The sequence below is a fragment of the Tiliqua scincoides genome, chromosome 7 (genome assembly GCF_035046505.1).
Source record: "Tiliqua scincoides isolate rTilSci1 chromosome 7, rTilSci1.hap2, whole genome shotgun sequence".
Lineage (NCBI taxonomy): Eukaryota > Metazoa > Chordata > Lepidosauria > Squamata > Scincidae > Tiliqua > Tiliqua scincoides.
In genome coordinates this window covers 47,917,941-47,943,666 of record NC_089827.1, presented here as the reverse complement: position 1 = coordinate 47,943,666, position 25,726 = coordinate 47,917,941, and the positions used below count along the sequence as shown (strand labels likewise).

Sequence of the window (25,726 nt, the reverse complement as noted above, 5' to 3'; positions counted from 1 at the left end):
GGACACACCCCTGACATTTTCCACACTCCCCATTTTGTTTCAAGGGACAGTGTGAGGAAGGAGTAAGGTAAGGGGCTAGAAGGCCAGATTACTGCCTCCTGCATGTTTTTCTCAGCAGTAGCCACAGCTGCCCTGCTTGAGGGGTGGGAAGATTGCATTGTGCTATCTGATCACTGCCTTCCTAGCCAGGTGGACGCAGTGACTAAATCTGCACACATCAGGCACAACTTGCCCTTCACTGGACCTAGTTTTGTACATATATGTACTTCACTTGACTTGCTTCTGGATGTGCAACTGAATTGGTTGAGAAGTATTATGCTCTCTTTCTAATACAGAAGCTCTCTTACTAACAAACATTCAAATTAAGGACACTTTCAGTTGTGATTTCTAGTTTGTAGTTGATGCTGACAGTTACAGAAGCTGCTTAGGAGCTTTTCCAGTGGCTCTGCATTGAACTGACAGCACTCCACATCCAAAGTAAAACTGACAGCATCCCTAGTGGATCAGTGAACTCAGAGGCATGAGTTGAACAGAACTCATGAACAGAGGCATGAGCTGAACTCATGAACAGAACATATGAACAGATCCCTGGAACCCAACATATTTGTAAATAGGGGAGCTTTTATATTTGATTTGAAATTATGACAGTCACATTTGCAAGTCACCACCATATCATGGTCAGAAATCATGCAGGAACAGGAAAAGGATACAGTGCAGAGAAAACAGAAGTCAACAGGTGGCAGAAGAAACAGCATCGAACATTCTGCAAATTTGTCAGGTGTTGGGTATATTCATTTATCTAAGGGCAAGTCCCATGGTTCACCTTAGCATAGCTCAACAATAACCCACCTAACCTCATGATGAACACACCAAGAATCCCGACTATGAATATGGATGAAGCTGGTGTGTATGTGCTACCATGGACAGAGCAGTTGATCACCTTGGACTGCCCTGGGCACAGTCCACATACAGAAAGGTGTGGTGCTGATATAAGAAGTGTCATGCCACACTATACATAAAATGACTGCACAAACAGAAATGCAAGAAATCATCCTTGAATTTAAAAAAATCCTCTTTTCTATTTGTGCAGTGACACGAAGAACTAGGTGCATAAGCAAGGTCCTGTGCAAGCAAGTTCTTCAAGCCCAATGACGCTACTGAAAGTGGTCTAATGGCACCAGTATGTATTTCTGGAGTAAATACCATGTTCTGAGGTGGGACCACCACTTAGAAGTCTGATCTTAGGCAGCAAAACAGTATGCTTCGTGTTTTCATGAACACATCCAAAATGTGTTAAATAGATTGTAGAAAGGCCAAGACAGTTTCCACCTAGACTAGCAAACTTTTCATCTAATTTTTAACACCAACTCTAAAGTTAGTGACAGTTCTTCCACTCACTGCATCAAAGCAAGATGCACTTTGAATACTAAACATTTTTGTTTAACACTACCTGTGATGGTACATGTGAAAAACCCCAAAGTTTCTAACCCCATCACATGAGACTATAAGACTTCTTTGCCCTTTTCTTCTCTTACCAAGTGATCAGCAGCACCTTGTTTTCATCCACCAGCAGCACCTTGTTTACTTTACTCAGCGTGTGGTCGGTCTGTGGAACTCCTTGCCACAGGATGTGGTGCTGGCGTCTAGCCTAGACGCCTTTAAAAGGGGATTGGACAAGTTTCTGGAGGAAAAATCCATTATGGGGTACAAGCCATGATGTGTATACGCAACCTCCTGATTTTAGAAATGGGTTATGTCAGAATGCCAGATGCAGGGGAGGGCACCAGCATGAGGTCTCTTGTTATCTGGTGTGCTCCCTGGGGCATTTGGTGGGCCGCTGTGAGATACAGGAAGCTGGACTAGATGGGCCTATGGCCTGATCCAGTGGGGCTGTTCTTATGTTCTGTTCTTATCCCTGGCCTTTTTCCATCCATTGTTTTGATTCCTCAGTCTTTTAATAAAATGACTGTTTTCATGGTCCAGCTCTGTTTAACCAGCAGGAAGTGATGGTCTGAGACCATCACGTGCCATTGGTACTGTATTTTTCGCTCCATAAGACGCACTTTTTCCGCCCCAAAAAGTGGGGGGGAAGTGTGTGCGTCTTATGGAGCGAATACTGCAAAACAAAACAAAAAACTCCGCCCCGGCCCTGGCCCCGCCCCCTGCCCGCTCGCTCTGCTCGGCTTCCCTGGGCAGTCAGAGGCTGAGCTGGCTGGGGGGCTCCTGCAGAGGCTGAGCTGGCTGGAGGGAGCCCAAGCCCGTGTGTCTACTTAGAAGTAAGTCTCAGAGCCACTGGGGCTCACTCCCAGGAAAGCATGGGTGGGGTGGCAGTCTCGCTGCCCAATCCTGTGCATGCCTACTCTGAAGTAAGTCCCATTAGAGTCAGGGGGGCTTACTCCCAGGAAAGCCTCTCTCTCCCCCCCCAAGCCTGGAGCATCACATCCTCTCTCCCCCCAAACCTGGAGCATCACAGCCTCTCTCTCTCTCCCCCCCCCAAAGCCTGGAGCAACACAGCCTCTCTCCCCCCTCACACACACAAGCTGCCCCCTTCTCTTACACACACAGATGCTCTGCCCCCCCCACACACACACACTCACACAGCAGGGGAGGGGCGCTTTCACTCACCTCATCCAGCATCTGAATGTAAGCCCCCCCCCATCACAAAGAAAAAACTGTCTCCTTGGTCAGAATGCCAGTGTTTGCTTATTGCACAAGCCCCAGGTAAATCACCATAAATCCAGAGGTTTGTTGTGTCTTGAGAATTCAAGTTGTGGTTGGACTTTCCACTTGTTCATTTGTATTGGAATCACGGAAGAACTGGCGAGGAGGTAGATGTGGTGTCAGCAGTGGCCCCTTTAAGGGTAAGGCCTGGACATCCAGCAGAGTGTGCTGCACAGCTGCAGCCACTGGAAGGCAATAGGGCCCTCAGGGATATAAGGAGTACCTGAGGCAGAAAGGGTTTGTGGGTTTTGAAGGAGTGCAGGTTGGAGGTAGGAGAGGAGACTGACTGGGTTTATTGAATTTGGAATCTGACTGTGGATTGTGACTGGACTTGGATACCCTGACGGATTTGACTAACCTACCTGGAACCTGACCTTGGACTGTAATTTGGCTTATTGGCTCTGGACTCTGATTTGGCAACTTTAATTGATGGGACTGATTTACTTGGCATCTGTGGACTAGAACTGGACTCACTTTTGCTTGCTGCACTGGTGAGTTGCACAAGGGGGACTGATCAGCCTTAAGCGGGCACGAGGCCCAGTGGATTGGAATTTGGCAGAACATCATTGTAGCAGAAAGATAATGTGATCCCCTATTTGTGTGCACCTGCTTTTGTGAGCTTCATAAATTCTGACTCTAGCGATGATGAGTTCTTGGGGTTTCCAGAAAACTAGAATACTCAAACCTTTAAGTCTCTCCATTTGTTAATGACAGTGATAATGGTTCTTAATGCCACTGTTGACTGCTGTTCACTTTACATAAGAACAGCCCCACTGGATCAGGCCATAGGCCCATCTAGTCCAGCTTCCTGTATCTCACAGCGGCCCACCAAATGCCCCAGGGAGCACACCAGATAACAAGAGACCTCATCCTGGTGCCCTCCCTTGCATCTGGCATTCTGACATAACCCATTTCTAAAATCAGGAGGTTGCGCATACACATCATGACTTGTACCCCATAACGGATTTTTCCTCCAGAAACTTGTCCAATCCCCTTTTAAAGGCATCTAGGCCAGACGCCATCACCACATCCTGTGGCAAGGAGTTCCACAGACCAACCACACGCTGAGTAAAGAAATATTTTCTTTTGTCTGTCCTAACCCGCCCAACACTCAATTTTAGTGGATGTCCCCTGGTTCTGGTATTATGTGAGAGTGTAAAGAGCATCTCCCTATCCACTCTGTCCATCCCCTGCATAATTTTGTATGTCTCAATCATGTTCCCCCTCAGGCGTCTCTTTTCTAGGCTGAAGAGGCCCAAACGCTGTAGCCTTTCCTCATAAGGAAGGTGCCCCAGCCCCGTAATCATCTTAGTCGCTCTCTTTTGCACCTTTTCCATTTCCACTATGTCTTTTTTGAGATGCGGCGCCCAGAACTAGACACAATACTCCAGGTGTGGCCTTACCATAGATTTATACAACAGCATTAATTGAACTACATGGTTTAAATGTTATTCTGTTATAGTTTAATATATTACACTATTTGGTTCAGAATATTTTTTTTCCTGTTTTCCTCCTCTAAAAACTAGGTGCGTCTTATGGTCAGGTGCGTCTTATGGAGCGAAAAATACGGTATTTGCTTTTAAGGGAAGCCACAGTTTTGGGGGCCCTTTGTGAGTCTGAGAGGGAGGCCTCCACAAGGCAACCTCTTTCTGTCTGGGCTTTCCAGCCTTGTTTGATAGCAGTGAAAGCTGTGGTTTTCACCATATATTTAACTTATTAAAAGTAGTAAGTAAGATACAGAAAAGAATAGTTGCTAATCTCTAGGCACTAATTTTATTCGGACCCCAGCTTTCCTTACAATACAGTACCTTTGATATTCTAGCACAGTGATTTTCAACCTTTTTGTCTCATGGCACCCTGGCAAGGTACTAAAATTGTCAAGACACACCATCAGTTTTATGACAATTGAAAAGGCACACTATGCTGTTGGTGAGAAGCTCATACCCCCCAATGGCCAAACTAATAAATGACCCTCCCCAAACTCCTGTGGCACACCTGCAGACCATTTGCAGTACACCAGTGTGCCACAGCACAGTGGTTGAAAATGGCTGCTCTAACACTTACCTGGTTAGTGCAATCAGGCTCAGATTCTTCTGAATCAGAAATATCAGAGTACTCTGAGGTTCCATTCCTGAGTTCTGATTTTACACTTTCAAAAAACACTGGGAATGAAAAGAAGGGAAAGGAGGAAGGAGACAGTATTAGCAAGGGCAAAAAAAATAGTTTAATATGACTTCCAACTTCTCTTATAATTCAATTCAAAAGCAATCTAACCCAACAGTAAATTTTTTAAAAATACTAACAGTTCAAAATCCATGCTTCAATATTCAACTTACTCTCAAATCAATGTAAATATGTGGTAATGATTCATTTCTAGGTTATACTTGGTTTTCATAAAATAAATCAAAGGGGACTATTTTTAAGGAAAGGTACTGCTGTCTGGAAATAGGTCAAAGTGGTAAAAAACCAAATTTCAGTTATGAGATAGAACTGTTGCATACTCATAGTACATGTGCTCTCATATTTTCTAACCTCACTGTGTGAATGAAGACTATTTTGGGCCCATCTATGCACTTCTAGTAGTATGCACTGAACAAATATAGACAAGCATCGCTTAATGATACTTCGGCCAGCAACAGCTGGTATATCCAATGGTCACTGTGTACAAAAATTAGTGTCTGCATTGGACTTACACAACAGATGTGTTATTCTTCCAAATGTATCACACTTGTTGAAGAATGCTGAAAAGCCATGCTCTGATTTTTTATGTTGTCACATGAGATAAATTACCCTAATGAGGACTGCCCTGGTGAATGCCATTGTACCAAAGCAACTTCATCTAAAAAATTTAAGTAGAATAGATTCAAATTTCTGGTTCAAGGTAAAACAACACACTTACTGTTCAGTGGTTTCTGGGCATCAGCATTACCATCTGCTTCCTGGGGGTTCTGCTCTTCTATCTTGACAGTTGTTTCCTTCTTTGATCTTGTCCTGTCATCCTCATCTTCACTGTCTGCACTATAAAGGCTTGGATCTCTGAAGGGTTGCCTCTCATCTCTGTCATAAAACATTGTAAGAGGACATCCATTTTCCTAACTTTTTTCCTTTCTTAGAACTGCAACTGATTTTTGCAGCTTGCAAATCCCTCTTAAAAATAGCTGTAATTCCAATTCTCATTCTGTACAACACAGAATGAGTTGTACAGACAGCTTGTTACAGACAGTTACAGACAGCTTGTGTTGTAGACTGTATCAATAAAATCATTTAATTCATCCACAATCCTCCTGAATTTGGTCATAATACATTGCTGCTGAAAAAACAATTCTACAACATTTCTGAAAATTGTTTTCTCCTTAATATAGCTTAAACCAGGGGTGCTTAGTACGTCGATCGCGATCCACTGGTCGATCATGAGGCAAAATGAGTCGATTGCAGGCTTCCCTCCCGTCCTGGGAGTGAGCTCCTGTCCACGCATCCCTGGGAGTGAGCTCCTGTCCACGCATCCCTGGGAGTGAGCCCCATTGACTCTACTAGGGCTGACTCGTGAGTAGACCTGGAGAGGAGCCGCTGGCAGGCTTCTCTCCTGTCCACGCATCCCTGGGAGTGAGCCCCGTTGACTCTTCTGGGGCTGACTTACCTTTCCCCTGTTTTTGCACTGGTATGTATGGAGAGCTGCCCCCCCCAACTTCCATCTGTTGGTTCTGTGTGCAAGGGGTTTTGCACTGGTCTTGCTGTGATGTCTATATAGAGATCTTCCCCACACCTTTCCCCTGTTTTTGCACTGGTCTGTATAGAGATCTGCCCCCCCCCCCCCACTTGTATTGGAATTGAGGAAGATCTGGTGAGGAGGTAGATGTGGTGTCAGCAGTGGCCCCTTTAAGGGTAAGGCCTGGGCATCCAGCAGAGTGTGCTGCACAGCTGCAGCCACTTGAAGGCAATAGGGCCCTCAGGGATATAAGAGCACCTGAGGCAGGAAGGGCTCCACTTATTTATGTGAGTCAGCCTTTTCCTACATGAAGATCATTAAGTCCAAGTACCATTCCACCATGACTGATGAACATTTGGAAGTGTGCTTGAGGCTGGCTGTCAGCAGCTACTGTCCGGACTATGCATCCTTGGCTGATTCACTTCAGAGCAAGTCATCAAAGTAAACTCAAGTAATTACAAAAAATGTAACAATAATTGTGTTGTGCAATATTGGCTCATGCAGTTAAGCAAGGTACACCAACATACATTGTACACATAAATGTTATGTGTTATGATGGCGCGAACATTGTAAAAAAACTCTGGTAGATCTCTGGGCCTTGCTGGGTTTCAAAGTAGCTCTCGAGCCAAAGAAGTGTGAGCACCCCTGGCTTAAACTATTTCCAAGTCACTTTTTAAAAGCCCAGCTAACAGTATACAGGGTACAATCCTAACCGACTTTCCAGCACTGGCATAGCTGTGCCAGTGGGGCATGTGCTGCATCCTGCAGTTGGGAGACAGTCAAGGAGGCCTCCACAAGGTAAGGCAATGTTTGTTCCCTTACCTTGGAGTTGCCTTGCCCTGATGTCAGTGCTGGAAAGTTGGTCAGGATTGCAGCCACAGTCTCTCTTTGCTCCCCAAACTGTTTATCTTCCTGACTTCACTTAGAGATATATCTCTATGTATCCCTTTTTAGCCCACTTCTGTCAATTAAATAGGGAGTAGACAAGATCTACAGAACTACCGTAAGCAAAGTAGCAAAACACAGTCTGTGTTCTATACCTAATTATTCTTCCATTTGACAGCAGAAGCCGTAAATCATTGTCCTTTGGTCGCCATTCAGGAACAGTTGAAGATGGCTGAAGAGGCTTGTTAAACCGTCCGTTCAATTTATAATTTGTGGTGTCCTAATGGAAGAGACAGAAGCAAGATTTCATTTTCAGTTACTGGAACCTTAACAAGCTAATTCTTGATGCAATGCATCAGCATGGCTGTGCTGTCAAGGCACACTGAACACTCTGATAGTGTGGAAAGAAAAGAATACTGTACCACTAATAGCTATTAAAGTACATTAAGATCAGCTTCATGTATACAATGAACTTATACACACCTCTCTCACACACACACACACACTTCTTCCAAGATGCTACAACTATTTCCTCCCCAACAGCATTGGATTCCAGTCCCACTCTCAGGATGTTGGGGCTTAGAGTCATATTCACTATCAACACATCTGAACTATCCTTGACAAATATGGTTGACAGTTATTGCCTCTGAGCATTACTGTAAGTCATGAGACTGCCACAACAACTTTTGCATCTCAATGTTTACAATGTATCTGCACAAACACTCTTGGGTTTATAGTCCCTGGAAGTGGCTAATAAAAGTTAGCATCTATATTTGTTAGGACATGCTGAAACTTCTGGTTTCTAAAAGTAGAAACAAAATAGCAAATAATAATAGTACCTGGGAGAGTAAAAATAATCATGCTGCTAAATGATATCTTAATTAGATACTACTGGATATGCAAAAGAGATGAGCTAAAAATATTGTGAGGTAGGGAGGATCATAGGTTGTGGGATAAATATAATGCCTTTCCCTATGGTGAAATGAAAACTGGGGAGGGGGGAAGAATAACATGTATGTTATTGTTGGCATCAATTTTCCTTTACAAAGTTATCATCCAAATTCCCAAATTACCTCACCATTTTTACCTTTGGAACCTTATGTTCTCCATACTATTTTGTCTTTACCCAGTTGATGGAAGCAAAGGGTGTGTTCTTCCAAATAGCATAGCAGAGAGACTTGTTCTATGAATGGAGAATGTGCAACATAACATGGGGATAGGTTTTTAATATTGCTTAGGATATCTTTATTTTGTCAGTTGCCTTGACTATTCAAATTTTGGGTTAAAGGGCAGGATATAAAGTAAAATAAAAATATTTTCAAAAACTTTTTCAACTTGAGCTTGTTTGGAGACTCTGTAAGGGTAGCTGCCGAAACAGAGCTGACATTAAAGTATGTTCAGAACACCTATGGATCACAGTCATGAAATCCAGAGTGATTTCATGAAACAGATGAAAGATATGTTCCTAATAGGTATGCTCCTAGCTCCCACATAACATGAATTGCTATATGGTATATTTGTAACACTTGTACTGAAAAGTGTATGTTTACCCAGACTCTCCCCCTCTAATGTCTAGTAGAGCTTAGCCATGAGAGACCGCAACATTCCACATTTCCCTATCCTGTACCAGGAGGCAACCAACAATGTGAAGCATTAATGGGAAACATAGAACACCACAGCATCAGAACATGAGTAGGTTACACTAAAGCTTGCAGAGTTGGAAGTAGAAACTAAACACACATTCAGTATAATGTCTAGGCTGGTCCTTAAACTCTCAAATTCTAATTTTGATGTCATTCAATTTACTTTTTCTATTATTCTAGAGTTAGTTTTACTAATATGACTGCGATGAATGAGCTGAAAACCAGCCACTGTCACCATATTACAGTACTTTCCATCACAGCCTATATAAAAACATCACAACTTTCCATTTTTAGTGTAGAATCTGACTTGAATTTAGCATTTTGGTTGTGCCTTACTCTTCTCAAGCATACAATACTTGCCTCTTCCCAATGGGACATCTCTAATCTTTTCAAGACCTCCCTTGTGTGGAGCTCTAGGATGTCCAAATTGGAAGGTGTTTTGACAGCGTGCTCTCGAAGCTTCCTCGCTTTCCTTCTGGAATGATGTGTGGAGGCCAATTCATTTGAGGACCGTGAAACTTGGCACGTGCCAACAATTCCCTGAGTTTTAACTGGTCTGCTGTTCTCCTCCTTTAAAGACAAGAGAAAATTATTCAGAGTAGCTCTTTTTGACAACTGCACAAAATTACAACCCAGGGCTCATTTTTAAGTACCTGCACAATGATGCAGATAGTCTAAAGGTTTAAATGGGATTTTTTCATCATCTGCTTGTGCCATGCTTAGTACAACAGTGTGCATTGCTCAAACTTTGAGACAAATTTAGTATTTCTGTTAAGGACAAGGAACTAACAATTTGTTTCAACAATCCCTCACTCCATTGCCCTTTGAAGGAAAAATGATAAACAGTACTTAAAATATCCTAGGTTCATACACAGATTGCAAAACATGAAGATTTAGAGGTAACAAGTCAATTTAAAAAAAACAGGGTGGAGGAAGATAGATCCAGAAGTTTTAGGTAATCTGATGTAAAGCTTCACCATTTCTATTAGAAGCATTTTATACTTACCTCTACAGAACGAATCACTTTAGATAGTTCTTTGATGAGCTGTCCAGGCCTAATATTGTCTGGAATTTCAAAGGCGTGTTCTGTTACAAGCTGTAAGCAAAATGTGAAAATATATCAGGCAAGGTCTTCTAGGAAATAAGAGGAATTCCTTTGAAAAGTCGCTAATTCTTATCTGACTTTGGTTACACTGTCTTATTTTTTGTATTCTTTAGATTTGATTTCTTTAGTGTTTATTATTGATTGAAAACAATTTAAGCTACACTGAGTTTCCACAATGGGATAGGGAAGATGTGGCAAATGTTTCAAAATAAATAGAAATCAAAATAGTATATTTATATATGGAAGATGTGCCATGTGGTATTACTTTTAGAACACCAGAATCCTATGCATGTTTTCTCCCATTCTGTTCAATGGGTTATACTCCCAGGTAAGTTTGCATACAATTGACTAAAGCAGGGGTTCCCAGACTTTTCAGTGCCATGACCCACCTTGTCCTCCATGGTGGGTCACAACACAATGCTCCTAATAGTGCTGTAATGCTTTATTGGGAGGCCCCAGAGGCCTCTTTCAGGTTGTGCCAGGCCCACAACCCATTCTATTGGCCTCCGCGGGTCTCAGAATGGCCCGCAGAAGCAACCTGACACGATTTATGGTTTGACTATTTCCAGTTTGAAGTTGCTTCTTCAGGCTTCCCAATAAGGCATTACAGCACAACCAGGAGCATTGCATTGGGCCTACTGCACATGAGCTTGTGACCCATCGTTTAGGAAATACTGGACTAAAGGCTTTTTTAAGTTATGAAAAGCAAAAATGTCATCAAAAACTCCAATTACCCATTTGAACTTACATCTTTTTTCATCCACAATTTTAAAGCAGTAAGTAAAGCCTTCACTCCTTGTATTAAGAAGGTTTTGGGCTGAAAACCATCTTCTCTCAGTTCTAGAAAAATTGCAGATTAAGAGAATCATTATTTATCAACAAACCCTATCACAGCTCATGTGATCAAGTCATGCGACATCAAGTGTCATGAATATGTGGATTTTATGCATCAGAAAAGGCTCTATGAACAGAGTCTCTTTATAAGCAAGCTTTTCTAATTACTACTACAGGTGTTCCCCTTTTACAAGTTGTGGTTATAGTCCAGAAAATCTTGAACTTACACAGAGAAATGACTTAAAGGATGATTTTCCTCCATAAGAAAATAGAAATATGGGTAAATGCAGATTGTACATACATTCATGCCCTTCACAGAACTTAAGAGGATAATTTTATTCCATAAAATCAACCTAATAAGGTAGGCATAGGGATCTTAAAGACCAGTATAGAGTTCTGAAAACATAAACCAGTGTGTGTCCCGTCCCCCCCCATGCAGGGCACTGCATGTTGAGAACTTTGTGTCACAAAACAAACTGGAGGCAGCAGCAAGTTGTCAGGGTTACCCCACAACATCTGCCACCAACTCTGGCCTGCCACCTCCATGGAGTTCAGAGCAGCTCATCCTCTTTGCGCACTCTGGTATATAAGATGAAGATGGGAAGGGCTTACCTCTCCCTTGATGTTCAGCACTGCCACTGCTGCCTCCTCCTCCTCTAATTACTGATGGAGGGAATGCTGGCAGGCCATTACAAGAAGCAGAAGTGGCAGTGACATGAGACACAGAGAGAAACAAAAGTGAAGTGGACTGGAGTTTGTCTCCTTGTTATTCCAATTAATGAAAACAATGTCAAAATTGCTAATATTGCAATAAATAATGATGCCGCTTTAAAAGTTCAGAGGAGGAAGATATGCAGGTGGGGCAAAAGGAATAAAGTGTGGGGAATTTTCACATCTAGCTCCCCAAAAAACCGAGGACTTGATGCAAGGTAATACCCTATACTACTACGAAATATAATATGTATGGCAGCAGCAGTAGCAGTGTCCTACAACATTTATATTAAATTTGCAGCCTAAAGATATAGAATTCATAGGCTTCTAGGAATCAGGAAACTAGAACCTCATCAAGCCCAACCCCTATGCCAAAAGCAGGATCCTCCACAAACCTAGCTCAAATAAATCAGAACATGCGTGCTAATCAACTATAAAGGAGAAATGTACCAAGGGGCTTCAAAGAATGTAGCTCTACATGACTCAGTCAAAAAAAACAAAAGAAAGAAAAAAGGCAAGCTATGCATTACAGGAAAATGCAACTTTTAGCCTCATCCATCAGTTAGATAGAACTTGAAATAAAGCCAGAGGGGTATTGGGGTGCAAGCTCACCCATCATTGTTTATATTTGGAGCAGACCTTTAGATTCCCAGAAGCATAGCAATGAAAAATATCCCCAAATATTCTTTGTCAGCTTTCTGAAAATAAGACAGAAAAACCAAAAAGTTTGCATAATGTAATAGTAAAGAGATATGTCCCTGGTTCACATTTCACCTCTTCTGTGAACTTCCTTGGTGACCTTAGGCAAGACATTCTGTCTCCCACTTGCAATATGAGGGAGAATACAGAAGCACTCATCTTCAGGTCATAATTAGGAATCAAAACAAAAGCCAAAAATAGTCTTTATAAATTTATGAAGACTGTTTGTGCATTACTATGGGTTTTTCTTCCTACAACTGCTTCAAGAAGAATATTCTAGAACTTCATGCTTTAGAAATCAGAATCCTTATTTCTAGTTTTTGATCTATAATTGCCAAGTGTCTTAAGTTCTGTATTTACACTGTTGTCTTTAATTTGACCAACACAGTTACATTTTTCTCCCTCCAGTGCGCGGTGGGAGACCGCAGCTGGGCTGCGGAATGGAAGGTGGGGGCATGGCCGGGGGCAGGCGGGAGGCATGTCGGGGAGGGAGAAAGGCGGATCCGCAGAGCTGAGCTCGGCAGGATCCGAGGCGCTCGCACAGGGCTGTACACCCCACACAAACGCCTTTACTTTAGCACCGACCTTTTGGTCACTGCTAAAGAGAGTAGCCCCATTGCAGGACTGCTTCCCTTACTCTGGGGATGGGGGTGAACATCACGTTCTCCCGAGGAGCCTCTCGCGGTAGCGCGGAAGCAAAGGAGCCCTCTGTGGAGCCGCCGAGCCTGGGCACTGCAGGCAGCTCAGGATTGGGCCGCCTGTAACTTGCTCCTTCTTTGACTGTGATACATATTACAGTAAGATACTTATGCAAATGATAGGAGAAAAACCTAGCCTCAAGTTCTTCTTAAATCTGAGATTAGTTACCTTTTAAAGTCTCCAGTAAGTTTTTGGCCACAAACCAACAGATGGCTTCAAAGAAAGGGAATTTGAAAAGATCTGGGGTTTTTAGCCTCTTCTCCATTTCATAACACCTAAACAAAACAATTTAGAATTATTTTTAGTGTGAATATTTGATGGCTAATTAATTGTGCTCACCCAATATGATGTGCAGCAAAATGAACGTGACTATGACAAACAAGATGCAACAAAACTTATATTCAACCATAGGAAAACCAAAACTTCATAACTTTTCTAAGCTCTGAATTTATTAGTCTCAACTGTTAAATTAAGAGATATAAAGTGGGACTTTATAAAACAAATACTTCATCTATTTAAAGTTGGGTTTATATAAGCAGATTTTGCTATAAAGGTAGGTTAAGAACACAGAGTATATTGTCAGTAATGTTAAACTTCTTTCACTACTGAGCTTCAAAAATTTCCACTTCTTCTGATGTCGTCTCCCATGTCATCTTGTTAAAATTTTAGAGGCAGGTAGAGATCCGTACCTTTATTGTATCCCCCTTAAAGATATGGTACAAACAATAGCAGAGATTTTTTTTAAGCTTATGGGATAAGATGGGAGAAAATTCTGAGACCAACCTAAGCTGCATGCCAATATTGAGGTTGTGCAAAAAGTTTCCTCCAAAAGCCATACAGTCCTGAGATGTGAGCACAGCATGAATCCAGCCTGAAACAAGAATGTAAGCAGATTCTCAACCACATATCTTCACCACAAAATGTTCTGTATGAGATTGAAACACGTATTTTGCACTTCAATAAAATATAAGATAGGATAATTATTTGGAAATCTGACATACTGTGCAAAAGAACACACTGCTACAGTAATCTTACTGGGGCATAAAGACATCCCTGCTCCAGAAGATGACATATACATGCATGTGGTGCACGCACACGTGCAGTAGGATGAAGAATCCTAAAATGTAACCCTAACAGTCTTTTAATGCTTTTCAGATACTATAACAGAGTTTTACACCCCCCATAAGAAACTACCTTAGTTTGAACAATTGAAAACTGCTTTCCCCTACTTGTGTGCTGTTTGCCCCCACTCAATGCTAGATTAATATTTTGCAAAATGTCTGTTTACTGCATTTACAGGACTTCGAGTAAAGGCATACAAGGCAATTTATTATAATGGGTGAGGGAGACAGTCAAAAATAGAATTTACAAAAGGGAAAAAAGCCAAGCAGCCTTGGACCATTGGTGGTCTCTCTTATGAAGCTGAAGACATGAGCTCCTTGGCCTAGGCTTCTCCTCTCTTGTCTTCCCTTCATGGTACACAGGAATAAGCAGCTCCATAGAAGCAATCATCAGGAGGTGCACACAAGGCAACAAGTCAACATATAATGCACACAGTAGTTTACATTAAAAACTGAAGACATAGTTCACTCTTACACTTTAAAAAAGCTCCAGAGTGCATGGGGCAGGGGAGAATTGCCCATATTCAGAAGCACCCAGTCTCTGTGTTCTAGGTGAACATGAGAAGACCTCTTCACTAGAAGGAAGAAGTCCAGAGCAATGACTTAACAGGCAGTTGGAGGGCAAGTAATTCTGCCATGATGGGAGTAAATGAACAATCCAACAACATCTGAAGTTAACACACTCTGAATTACAGGTTGAGCCTCATTATTCACAGGGGATGGCAAAAAACCCACTATAGCAAATCAATTTAAAAAACAAAGTTTCTTTGCTTCGGTGATTTAAAACAGCCTTGCTGACTCTAAGAGTCATTAAGAAGACAATCCATCAATCAGTCCTCCTCCAGTGCTTACAAAGGGGCTTCACTCAGCCCCTCCCTTCACCAATGCAAAGTGATCACCTTTCTTTCAGTGCTCAGGGGGAAGGGAGGGGTCCGCTGGGAAGAGAAGGATTGATGGATTGTCCACCAGCTGCCCCCCCTCATTAAGGAGGCTATTGTTAAAGGACTGTTCAGTTTTTTAAACTAATTTTAAAGGGATGCATTTTTCCCCTTCTACAGGGATCAGCACATTCCTTCATATTTGCAGTGGCCATTAGTGTTGAGTCAAATCTGTGTATAAAAAAATCCATGTATAAATAGGTTGGACCTGTTCTCGGATCTCAGTGGAGGTTGGTTGGTAATCAATTCATTAAGTTGGTAATCGATTCATTAAAATTTCTCTCATTTTGAATTTCTGCTTCTTATCTGTATCCTGAAATCTTTATTAAAGCCCCAAACACTTCTCCTAAGCTGATCTATACTAGCTAAATGCATTAGCACCATTTAAAAAAATTAAAAACTTCTACTTATTTTCAATATTCTCTGAACACTAAGTCACCAACACACTCAGCATATCATTAAGCAGGAACACAAAAAATCACTGGGGAAAGCATTTCACCTGTTGGAACAAATAAGGTATGTCCTTGCTTCACAACACATTTGTAACACTTGTCAACTTTCTCTCCAAAATACACCTCACTCTGGGTGACAGAAGAACTCCAGGATTCATAGATGGCTAAATTTTCATCAGTAGGTTTGATCAAGTAGAAGATCTTTTCACCCTATATACAAAAATAGTTTCATGAGGTACGGTATATCTTTGACTCCTTTCTGCCAAACAATCCTGTGATACAATAGACTGCTGCTGCTTTAACACTATCATCTTATTCAAGGGTGCCATTCAAGGAGGACACATAGGTAGAAGGAAGAGGATAGGGAAACACAAGCACAGGGCACACTGCTGTAGCCTCAAACCATGATTTGACACTATATCTCAACCAATCCTATGAATAAGCAGAACAAATGCTCTTAAAATAAACTGTTCTGTGCAAGTTAAACTCAGATATATCCAAGAGCAAATCTTTGAACCCTGCTGTGAATCTTATCTACGCACTACTGAAATGGTCCATTTGTCTCGATGCATTTTAGTTAAACTGGGGTTTCTCTAAAGTTTAACAAAGCCTAAACCATACACAAACATCCAAACTCCACTCATGTAGAAGAACTTAGAAGAAGAGTTGAGAGCATATTTTAGAACAGTAGGGCACAGATTTGAGTCTCTGATCCAAATCCCTAAAGCTAGTGGCCATATATAGTCCTTTATAACAGTGGTTATATCTACATGCTGTACATTCACAGTGCCAGAGGTTGAAAAACGACAGTGGTACCAAAGGGTCGAGTAGTAGGATTTAGTACAGGATAATTTCTGGGTTTCTACCCATAAGAACCCAGAAGATCCAAATCTCACTCAACTGCACAGTCATAGAAGTAATTTATGTAATCTAGTTTGGGCATAAAGAAAGGTGTATACTTAATAGCATGAAGTTTACAAGTTCATTAGTTGCACCAAAACCTATGCCCATCAGAGTTCAAACTATTATAAAGTTGTTAAGTCAATGGAAGCAAAATGCTGAAAAGCATGACCAATCTTTCTTACCCCTTTGCTTCAACTAATGGTTTCAAAGCCATACATAAAAAAATATTTCACGAGACAGAAAGAATATTGTACTCTGTATTTTAGAAAAGTCAGCAATCTTACCCAGAGAACATGATACCAGACAGAGGTGCCCCCAAAATCAATATGAAAATCTGTGTAGCTATCCTGAACTCCCATTAAGCAGTACTTCTGAACAAAAGGCTTAGGAAAGACTGAGTCATCTGGCCAGTAGTTTTCCACCCACGAAAGTTTTCTGGCAATTTCAGGAACTTCCACCAATTCGGACATCCTTAAAAACACAAAATACATCATGAGAACGCAACACAACAGTTGCGTGTCAATGAAGACAACAAGTCTCCACATATTATTTTGGTCTACATCACCAGCTAAAGTGGAATAGATATATAGCATGACAAGCAACAAGAGTTTCCGTTTATAATATGAATTAAAACAAAGCCTGTTCTCAGACTGTACACACATAGGATTTACATGACTCACTATATTACTATGGTAGATTATTCAAATCACCAGCAGAAAGATAGCAAAATTGATTTAAATCAACTTTTCAAATGCAATTGAGAAATTTAGTTGGAATGCAATGTATTTTAATGGTTATATACACAACATATGTACTGTCTTACTTCAAAGCCTGAATATCTTTGTGTCTTCCCAAAAGCAAGAGCTGACATTTATTGGGAAGAACACTGCTTGAATGTGAAATGGAAATAAAGATCAAGCCAAAGACACCAATAAACATCATATTTTCTTTCTCCTCTTTAAATCGGAAATCCTCGATGCAGGTGCTGGATTATCGGCTTGCTCTGAATGGGGTTGCACTCCCTCTGAAGGAGCAGGTTCGCAGCTTGGGGGTCCTGGACTTGCAGCTGCTCCTGGATTCCCAGGTGGCGGCTGTGGCTAGGGGGGCCTTCGCTCAGCTTCGGCTGGTGCACCAGCTGCGGCCGTACTTGGATCGTGCAGACCTGGCCACGGTGATCCATGCCACGGTGACATCGAGGTTAGATTACTGTAACACGCTCTATGTGGGGCTGCCCCTGAAGACGGTTCGGAAACTACAATTAGTACAGAATGCAGCGGCCCGTGTGGTCACCGGAGCCAGGCGGTTTGACTCCGTCAGTCCGCTTCTCCGGGGGCTACATTGGCTGCCCATTCGTTTCCGGGCCCAATTCAAGGTGCTGGTTTTGACCTTTAAAGCCCTATACTGCTCTGGGCCAGGATATCTTAGAGACCGCCTACTCCCGTACAATCCGGCTCGCCCTCTCAGGTCATCAGAGAAGGCCTTTTTACAAGTGCCGCCACCCAAGGAGGTCCGGTGGGGCGGCTGCAAGAAATAGGGCCTTCTCGGTAGTGGCACCAACATTATGGAACTCCCTTCCTCTTGATTTGAGAATGGCTCCCTCTCTTGAGAGTTTTCGGCGAGGCCTGAAAACACTGTTTATACAAGCCTTCTGATTTCTGGCCTTCTTAACATTTTTATACATCTTTTAGCGTTTTACAGGCTTGATTCCTCTGTGATTTGCTCTTTTATTCTGTCTTTTATCTGACTACTGTTTTTATGGCCTCTGTAATGTGTTTTTGAATGTTTTTATCTGCTATGTGTTTAATGTTTTTTAAAATCTGTTTTTTTACATGTTAGCCGCCCTGGGTCCCTTTAGGGAGAAGGGCGGGATATAAATAAAGTTTATTATTATTATTATATTATTATTATTATTAAATAGCAGCTTGGGGGCAATGTGATTCACATTGGGATTGTGGCATGGGGACAGGAAGGAGGGCTTAAATCTTTTCCCCTTATAGTTTTTTTCCACCAAACCCCTTCCCCAAAGTTGCTATGACAGGAAATGGCAATTTGGAAAGAAATAGCCGATTTGGGGAAGAGTGTAGGAAAAAATGGCATTGAACAGAGGGTTAAAACCTCCTGTACCCAAGCCACTGTTCCAATCTGTCAATTTACCATCTAGTCCATAATGCATACATGCTGTATCATGACATATTTAGTAAAAACAACAAAGGAGCACCAATTTTTCCTATGGTTCTTTAACTGAAAACCAATTTTTAACGCAGAATATTTGACAATGGATCACGGATTCGGTTAAAGAATGTAAATGTAACATATGTCAATCATCTGTGTACATTCAAATCAATCTCATTTTAAACCAAGCTATTTTAAAAAGGGAAGCTTACCACAACTGCAGTCATTTTAATTTGTTAGAAGTATTAACATTTTCATTTCTTTCTATATATACACACACACACACACACACACATATATATAAACTATGTATAGCCAAGTCCAACAGGAGGTTGCTAGCACTCATGTGCTCTTTCAAACCGAATTTTAGAGTTTCTGCTAAGCTTTCAGTAGAAACATAATAGCCAAACTATGATACCTGCATTTATCTCCAAACTGCCACATGCTGCCCTCCATGGTCAACATTTTTACTTAACTACTGCAAGTCTTTTGGTAGTCAAACAATTATATTGCTACATTCATTAGCTTGGATTAACAAGAAATGGCTTCTTATTATAGGATTTCTAGACTACTGTATAAAAACTGTATACTCACTTTGTGTCTGAGAATTCAAGGCTGATCACATTTAATACTTTTGGTCTGTCAGGGTTTGTGAAATACTTAATGTAATTGTGGAGTTTCATTTTACTGTCTGCCTGTCTTGCCACATCAATAACATCTATCACTTTATCACCACCTGTAAAAACAAAGCATTATTAATTCTCTGCACTGTCAACTGACACCACTGAAAGTTGTATCTAGTGGTTTTGGCTACCACCACCAAAAGCTATCTTTAAAAAAATTAGCAACAACCATTATAGAACACAATGCAGTATTGTATTTTGTTACTTCTTTGTAGTAGGATTAAATAAAGATAGGATTTGTGGAATATTAATGTATCTCACATATCTACAGTAATCACATAAACCTGAAGCTTGTTCCTCATATACCTACAAATATGGTACATAAATCTGCCTGCTCACTGAATTTGGACAGGCTTTACCTATACCAACGGGGATAAGGCTAATGGAAAGGGAGGCCAGAACTTCCTCTATAGGCACATCTAGGATGAAGAACAACCTACCTCATGAGGCATGCCCAGGCCCTTTCATTCTAGGTTCCAAAAACTAACACCTACACTTTTAAAAAAACCAAACTTTCAGCTTGATGCAAGTTGATCTCGCTGTTTATATTTTTAATGCAGCTATTGCATTTTGGTTGGTTTTTGCTGAACTTAGTACTTCATGTTTTAATTAATCTGGTTGAACAGTCGGGTCCAATAGAGACCATAATCCTTAGTTGTAATTTCAGGAGCACACATTACAGTCACAAAACTGACTGTTAGAGGTTAAACTGCTAATGACTGCATGCATCTCCTTAGGTCAGACAACCTTCAGTTACAGAAACCATTAATTGAAAATGTTTCAAGAGTATATTAAAAAACCCATATCCATGGGTCCTATATTTGCAGTTCTCAAATCTTCCCGATTGGGCTCATGACCCACCTCTTTTCATTGACAAATGCTTTGCAAAAGGAAGGTTTTTCTTCCTTCCTCAACAACTTAGGGCACAATCCTATGCAAGACTATTCAGAAGTAAGTCCCATTGTGTTCAACGGGATTTACTCCCAGGAACGTGAATATAGGATTGCAGCCTTTGACCGCAAACTGTGGGTCAGGACCCACTTGGTGGGTCGCAAGCCAATTTCAGGTGGGTCCCCATTCATTTCAATATGTACTTTATTTTTAATGTGTTAGACTTGATGCTACCATGGTATGTGCCTATATTTGGGGAAATGTTACTTGTCTGAGGGGTGCCGAAAATTTTCCTGCTTGGTGTCACTTCCAACCATGAAGTCACTTCCAGGTTAATTAAACTACTTCTGGTGGGTACCAATAGATTGTCATTCTAAAAAGTGGGTCCCACTGCTAAAATGTTTGAGAACCAGTGACTTGGACTCGTAGCTGCTAGATAATGAGACAGTGAGAATGCTAACAGGAAGTAGAGTCTAACGTTCTCTCCATCTGCTTCCTCTGCAGTCCATTTTCTGTTGGTGGTCTCACTATTGTCCCCTATAGGGTTCCTCTAGGACCTATGAGCAGTGGCGTCACTGGAGGATGTGGAGGGTGCAGACTGCAATGGGTGACACCCTCAGGGGGTGACAGCACCCATGGCCAAAATGTTAAAAACCTTTGGAAAATATGTATTTATGAATAATACCATCATGTTGTATATCACTGGAAACAATTTAATGCAGAATGTAATAAAAACCGTGTTGCATTATCTGTATTATAGCAAAGTTTATGGCCAATTAACCAGAAAAAGAAAACACAACCCCCTTATGTAACAAAAAGTGGACTTAACTCAAAACTGACCAATGAGACAGAATGTTCTGAGAGCCAATGAGATAGTGTTATGACACAGCAGGGAACCAATACTGTGCTAGTATGAGTCAGCTCTCATTTTCATATCAGAGCTACTGGTTTTTTGTTGGTTACTGATTTGTTGGGTGACAACAAATGTTATGTATTAAAAACAAACAATAAATAAGGTTAATGGGGGTTACACCAACTCTAGTGATGTCACTGCATTTAGGTTGTGCATATAATATTGCAATTTATTCTGAATGGTCTGGTATGGGAGGAAGTCCATCATGGGGGTGGCACAATCAGTTCTTGCACCAGGTGACAAACTCTAGTGACACCTCTGGCTACAAGTCTAGGTTCTCGCAATCACTTCCTTTGCCAAAGCATTCCAAAGCAAAAAGAAAAAGATGCCGCTTGCAAAGCATTTGCAAATGGAGTGAGTCATGAGTGCCATGGGGGAGGAATTTGAGTAAGGTTCGCTGCTATCTACCATTTCAGGTGTCCATGGTAGCCACAGGAACGTATCTGCCATGAATGGGGGGGGGGTTGCCTCTATTTACCAAGTATTTCTACTCTAGTCTGTTTTTTGAAGTATACACCATACCTACGTATCGTTCCACATCCAGAACAGAAAAAGTAGAGGGAGGAAGTCTGAGACCTAAGCCATCTAATTTAGGAACCATTATGGGAACATCAAACCCATGCTTCTCGAGGTATCTGTGCGTCAGCTGGCTGCCATGCATTTTCAAAATGATTTCATCAGCACTGAAAAAGAAAAAAAATCACTCCAATGTTTTAAAAACCAATAGTATTATTCAATTTAAAATAATCCTCTTTGTTTGTTCAATCCCACCCAATCTGTGAATGTATTAATGACAATCAAATTAGCATTTACGGCAACAGAATTTAAGACTTTCTTCATATCTCTGTAGCATTTTTATACATAATCTGCACATTTTTTCCTCTTTTATTTAACTATAACATAAAATACATAAACACATACATAAACAATACTCTAATGGTGTAGCAGGAGCTAAGCCAAAAAATTCCTACTACTTATATTTTAGATACATAAAGTCTAAACATTAACAAATGTCTATATTATTTATCTAATCCTTTAAAACCAATCTTCAAATCCATAATACATTAAATTATTGTTTTCTCTGTTTCAAAAAATCAATAATTGGTTTCCAATTTTTCAAGAAGTTTTTTGTTGAGTTCTCCTTAAGTAAAGTTGTGAGTTTGTCCATCTCTGCAAAGTTCATAAGTTTTGTCCACCATTCTTCTATCGAGGGTATGTTTATAGTCTTCCAATTTTGAGCATAAAGTATTCTGGCAGCACTTATCATATACAAAAATAAAACTTCATTTTTTCTTTCCACATATTCATCTGTCATACCTAATAAAAATACTTCTGGCTTCAACTGTATATTTGTTTTTAAGATCAACTGTATCTGTGCATGAATTTGTAACCAATATTTTTTTACTTTTGAACACGTCCACCACATGTGGTAAAAGGTTCCCTCTTGTTTCTTACATTTCCAACAACTATTGGACATACTTTCATACATTTTGGCTAAGTTACTTGGTGTCACATACCATCGATAAATAATCTTATATATATTTTCCTTAATGTTAACATTCAGAGTAAATTTTATCTGTTTTATTCATAGTTTCTCCCATCTGCCCATTGAGAGTTCATGGCCCACATTTTTCGCCCACTGGATCATGCATTCTTTGACCTGTTCATGTTCTGTTTCAAATTTCAAAAGCAATTTATATATTTTAGATATTACTTGCTCATCTGATCTTAGTTGTTTCTCCAATATTGACTCTCCCTCTTCAAAGCCATATAATTTTTTATCAGTTTTAAATCTTTCTAATAATTATAAATACATAAACCACTGGCAGTCAAAACCCTCTGCAATCAGTTCTTCTCTGGACTTCAACATACATTGACCTTGGTTAAATTTCAATATATTCTTACACAATAACCATTTGTCTCTTTGTGCTGTTCCCAAACCAAAATGTGCTTCTTGTGGTGAGGTTGAGAGTGGAATTTTGTTATAAAATCTTTTTTTATATTGATTCCATATCTTCCACAGTGCATGTCTAACATAATGATTCTTAAATTCCATATTCACTTTCAACTTATCATACCAAAGATATCCATGCCAACCAAATCTTAAATCATATCCTTCTAACTTCAACAATTTTTTTATTTTGCAGCAATATCCATTCTTTAAGCCACAGAAAACAACATGATGCATAATAAGTCTTCAGGTCTGGCAGTACTAAACCTCCTCTTTCTTTTGCATCTTGCAAAATCTTAAATTTCACTCTCGGTTTTTTCTCTTGCCATATAAAACCTGTCACATCTTTCTGCCACTCTTTAAAGGGTTTATCAGAGAGTAATATTGGTATATTGGTATAAGAGGGTATATTCTGAAAAAGAAAAGGCATTTTCGGTAATACATTCATTTTGATTATGGATATCCTTCCCAAAAAAGATAATTTCAACCTTTCCCATCTTGCGAAATCTTTTTTGATTTCACACCAAACTTTAACATATTTTGAAATAACATACAATTCATGTTTGTCAAAATAATACCTAAATACTTAATCTTTTTCTCCACTTTGAACCTAGTCTTATTCATCAACTTCGGTTGGTCTTGTATATTCATATTTTTAGATAAAATTTTAGTTTTCTGTTTATCTTAAATCCTGCTAATGATTCAAATTTCTTCAACTTAACCATCAACAACTCGTTGTCTTTTAAAGGTTTTTCTAAGATCAAAACCATATCATCTGCAAACGCTCTTAATTTAAAGCATTCAATTTTAGTCTTTGCACCTTGTAGTCTTTCATCTTGTCTGATATGTCTACACAACACTTCTAGGGCAAGTATAAATAAAAGTGGTGACAGTGGACATTCTTGTCGTGTTCTGTTTTGGATCTCAAACACTGTTGATAGTTCTCCATTTACCACTACCTGCACAGTTTGTGATGTATAAACTGACTTTATCCATTGAATAAAATTCCCTCCAAAATTCATCTTCTCTAAGACAGTAATCAAGAAAGTCCAACTCAAATTGTCAAACGCCTTCTCAAAGTCTAAAAAAAATCAATGCTAATTGTTTCTCTATTCTTTTATCATAGTATTCCAACAAATCCAATACTATTCTGATATTATCACTCATGTGTCTTTTCGGTAAAAAAACCACATTGATCTTCATGTATAAGATTTTGTAATATCTTCTTCATTCTAGTTGCTAAAATTGCTGTAAATATTTTATAGTCATTATTCAACAAGGAAATAGGTCTGTAATTTTTTATGTCCATCAAATCCTGTCGTTCTTTAGGAATCAAAGTTATATTTGCTGCTTTCCATGAATCTGGCATTTTCCCAGTCTGCAAAATATTCATTGTGTTAAGCAATGGTAGACTTACTTCTTTTAAACATTTATAAAATCTACCTGTTAGACCATCTGGACCCGGAGCTTTATCTGTATTAATCTTCTTTATTGCCTCTACAATTTCACATGGAGTTATTTAGAATTTTCCTTTGTTCTTCAGACATTTTTGGTAAGTTTTGTTTATCCAAGTAGTTCTTTATTTCTACTTGATCTATTTTCTGACATTTGTATAAATTAGCATAATAATTTTTTTCTATCCTCCTGATCAGTATACATTTTTCCTGCCTCCTGCAATTTTAAAATTACTCTTCTCTCTCTCCTTCCTCAATTTGTAGGCCAACCATTTTCCTAGTTTGTTGGCATGCTCAAAATATCTTTGTTTCACAAACTTTAATTTAATTTCCATTTGATTCACCATCAAAGATAGTTGATGCTGTAAATCTTTTATTTGCTGTACTATTTTTTTTATCTCCTGGGACTTCTATTAGCTCATATTCTTTTTTAATTTCCTCCTCAATTTTCTGAAACTTAGTCTCTCTTTTTTCCATTCTATACTTTTCTGAATAAAGTATCCTCTCATAAAGGCTTTACTAGCGTCCCAAACTGTCCTCATTTCTGTTCCCTTATTTAAATTCAGATTAAAAAATTCCCTTAATTTCTGCTTAGCATCCTTTATTATAACCTCTTTTTGTAACAATTCATTCAATCTCCATCTATATGTTGTAGGTTTCTTCTTAATAGTCATAGTTATTGGATTATGATCTGAAAAAGTCTTTGACAGAAGTTTTTACTGCAATGTCCATCACCCAAAACATATCTATTCTTGAAAATGATCTGTGTCTTTCTGAATAATAGGTAAACTCTTTTGTATTTCCATTCATTTGTCACCAAATGTCTACAACCCCTAAAAGCTTCTACCAAATCAAAAAAGGTTTTTGGTAATTTTCCTTGAGAAATCTTAATCTTTCTCAGATTTTTTGTCCCTTTGTGGTGACACAACTGCATTCTAATCTCCCATCAAACAATAACTTGGGTATGAGTAATTTAAGAGTACATCCAATAGTTGCCTTAAAAAAAAAAAAAGACTCCTCTTTCTTGATTTGGAGCATACAAACCCAAAAGTAAAGTTCTGAATTAATAATTTCCACAGCCAACCACCTGCCTTTTTCATCTGCAAACACAAATTTGGGTTTTAAATAATCTTTAACATACATAACCACTCCATTTTTCTTCTTTGAATTTGTTGAAAAAAATTCTTGACCTAACTTTTTCTTTATTAAGTAATTTGTATGACCTTTTTTAATGTGCGTCTCTAA

The 25,726-nt window shown here is 39.8% G+C and overlaps 1 protein-coding gene across 2 annotated transcripts in view; it reads right to left on the bottom strand.

Moving 5' to 3' along the window:
• The window catches only part of KDM7A (lysine demethylase 7A), a 79,973-nt gene that overhangs the window by 11,404 nt on the left and 42,843 nt on the right, over window positions 1-25,726 (bottom strand). For both annotated transcript variants that reach the window (XM_066633933.1, XM_066633934.1), the window contains exons 4-15: window positions 21,599-21,759; window positions 19,184-19,325; window positions 16,702-16,888; window positions 15,562-15,724; window positions 13,787-13,874; window positions 13,172-13,278; window positions 10,809-10,900; window positions 9,962-10,051; window positions 9,316-9,525; window positions 7,468-7,592; window positions 5,621-5,778; window positions 4,786-4,883 (exon numbers count right to left, since the gene is read on the bottom strand). In XM_066633933.1, coding sequence (XP_066490030.1) covers window positions 4,786-4,883; window positions 5,621-5,778; window positions 7,468-7,592; window positions 9,316-9,525; window positions 9,962-10,051; window positions 10,809-10,900; window positions 13,172-13,278; window positions 13,787-13,874; window positions 15,562-15,724; window positions 16,702-16,888; window positions 19,184-19,325; window positions 21,599-21,759 — 1,621 coding nt within the window. The remainder of the gene's footprint in view (window positions 1-4,785; window positions 4,884-5,620; window positions 5,779-7,467; window positions 7,593-9,315; window positions 9,526-9,961; window positions 10,052-10,808; window positions 10,901-13,171; window positions 13,279-13,786; window positions 13,875-15,561; window positions 15,725-16,701; window positions 16,889-19,183; window positions 19,326-21,598; window positions 21,760-25,726) is intronic.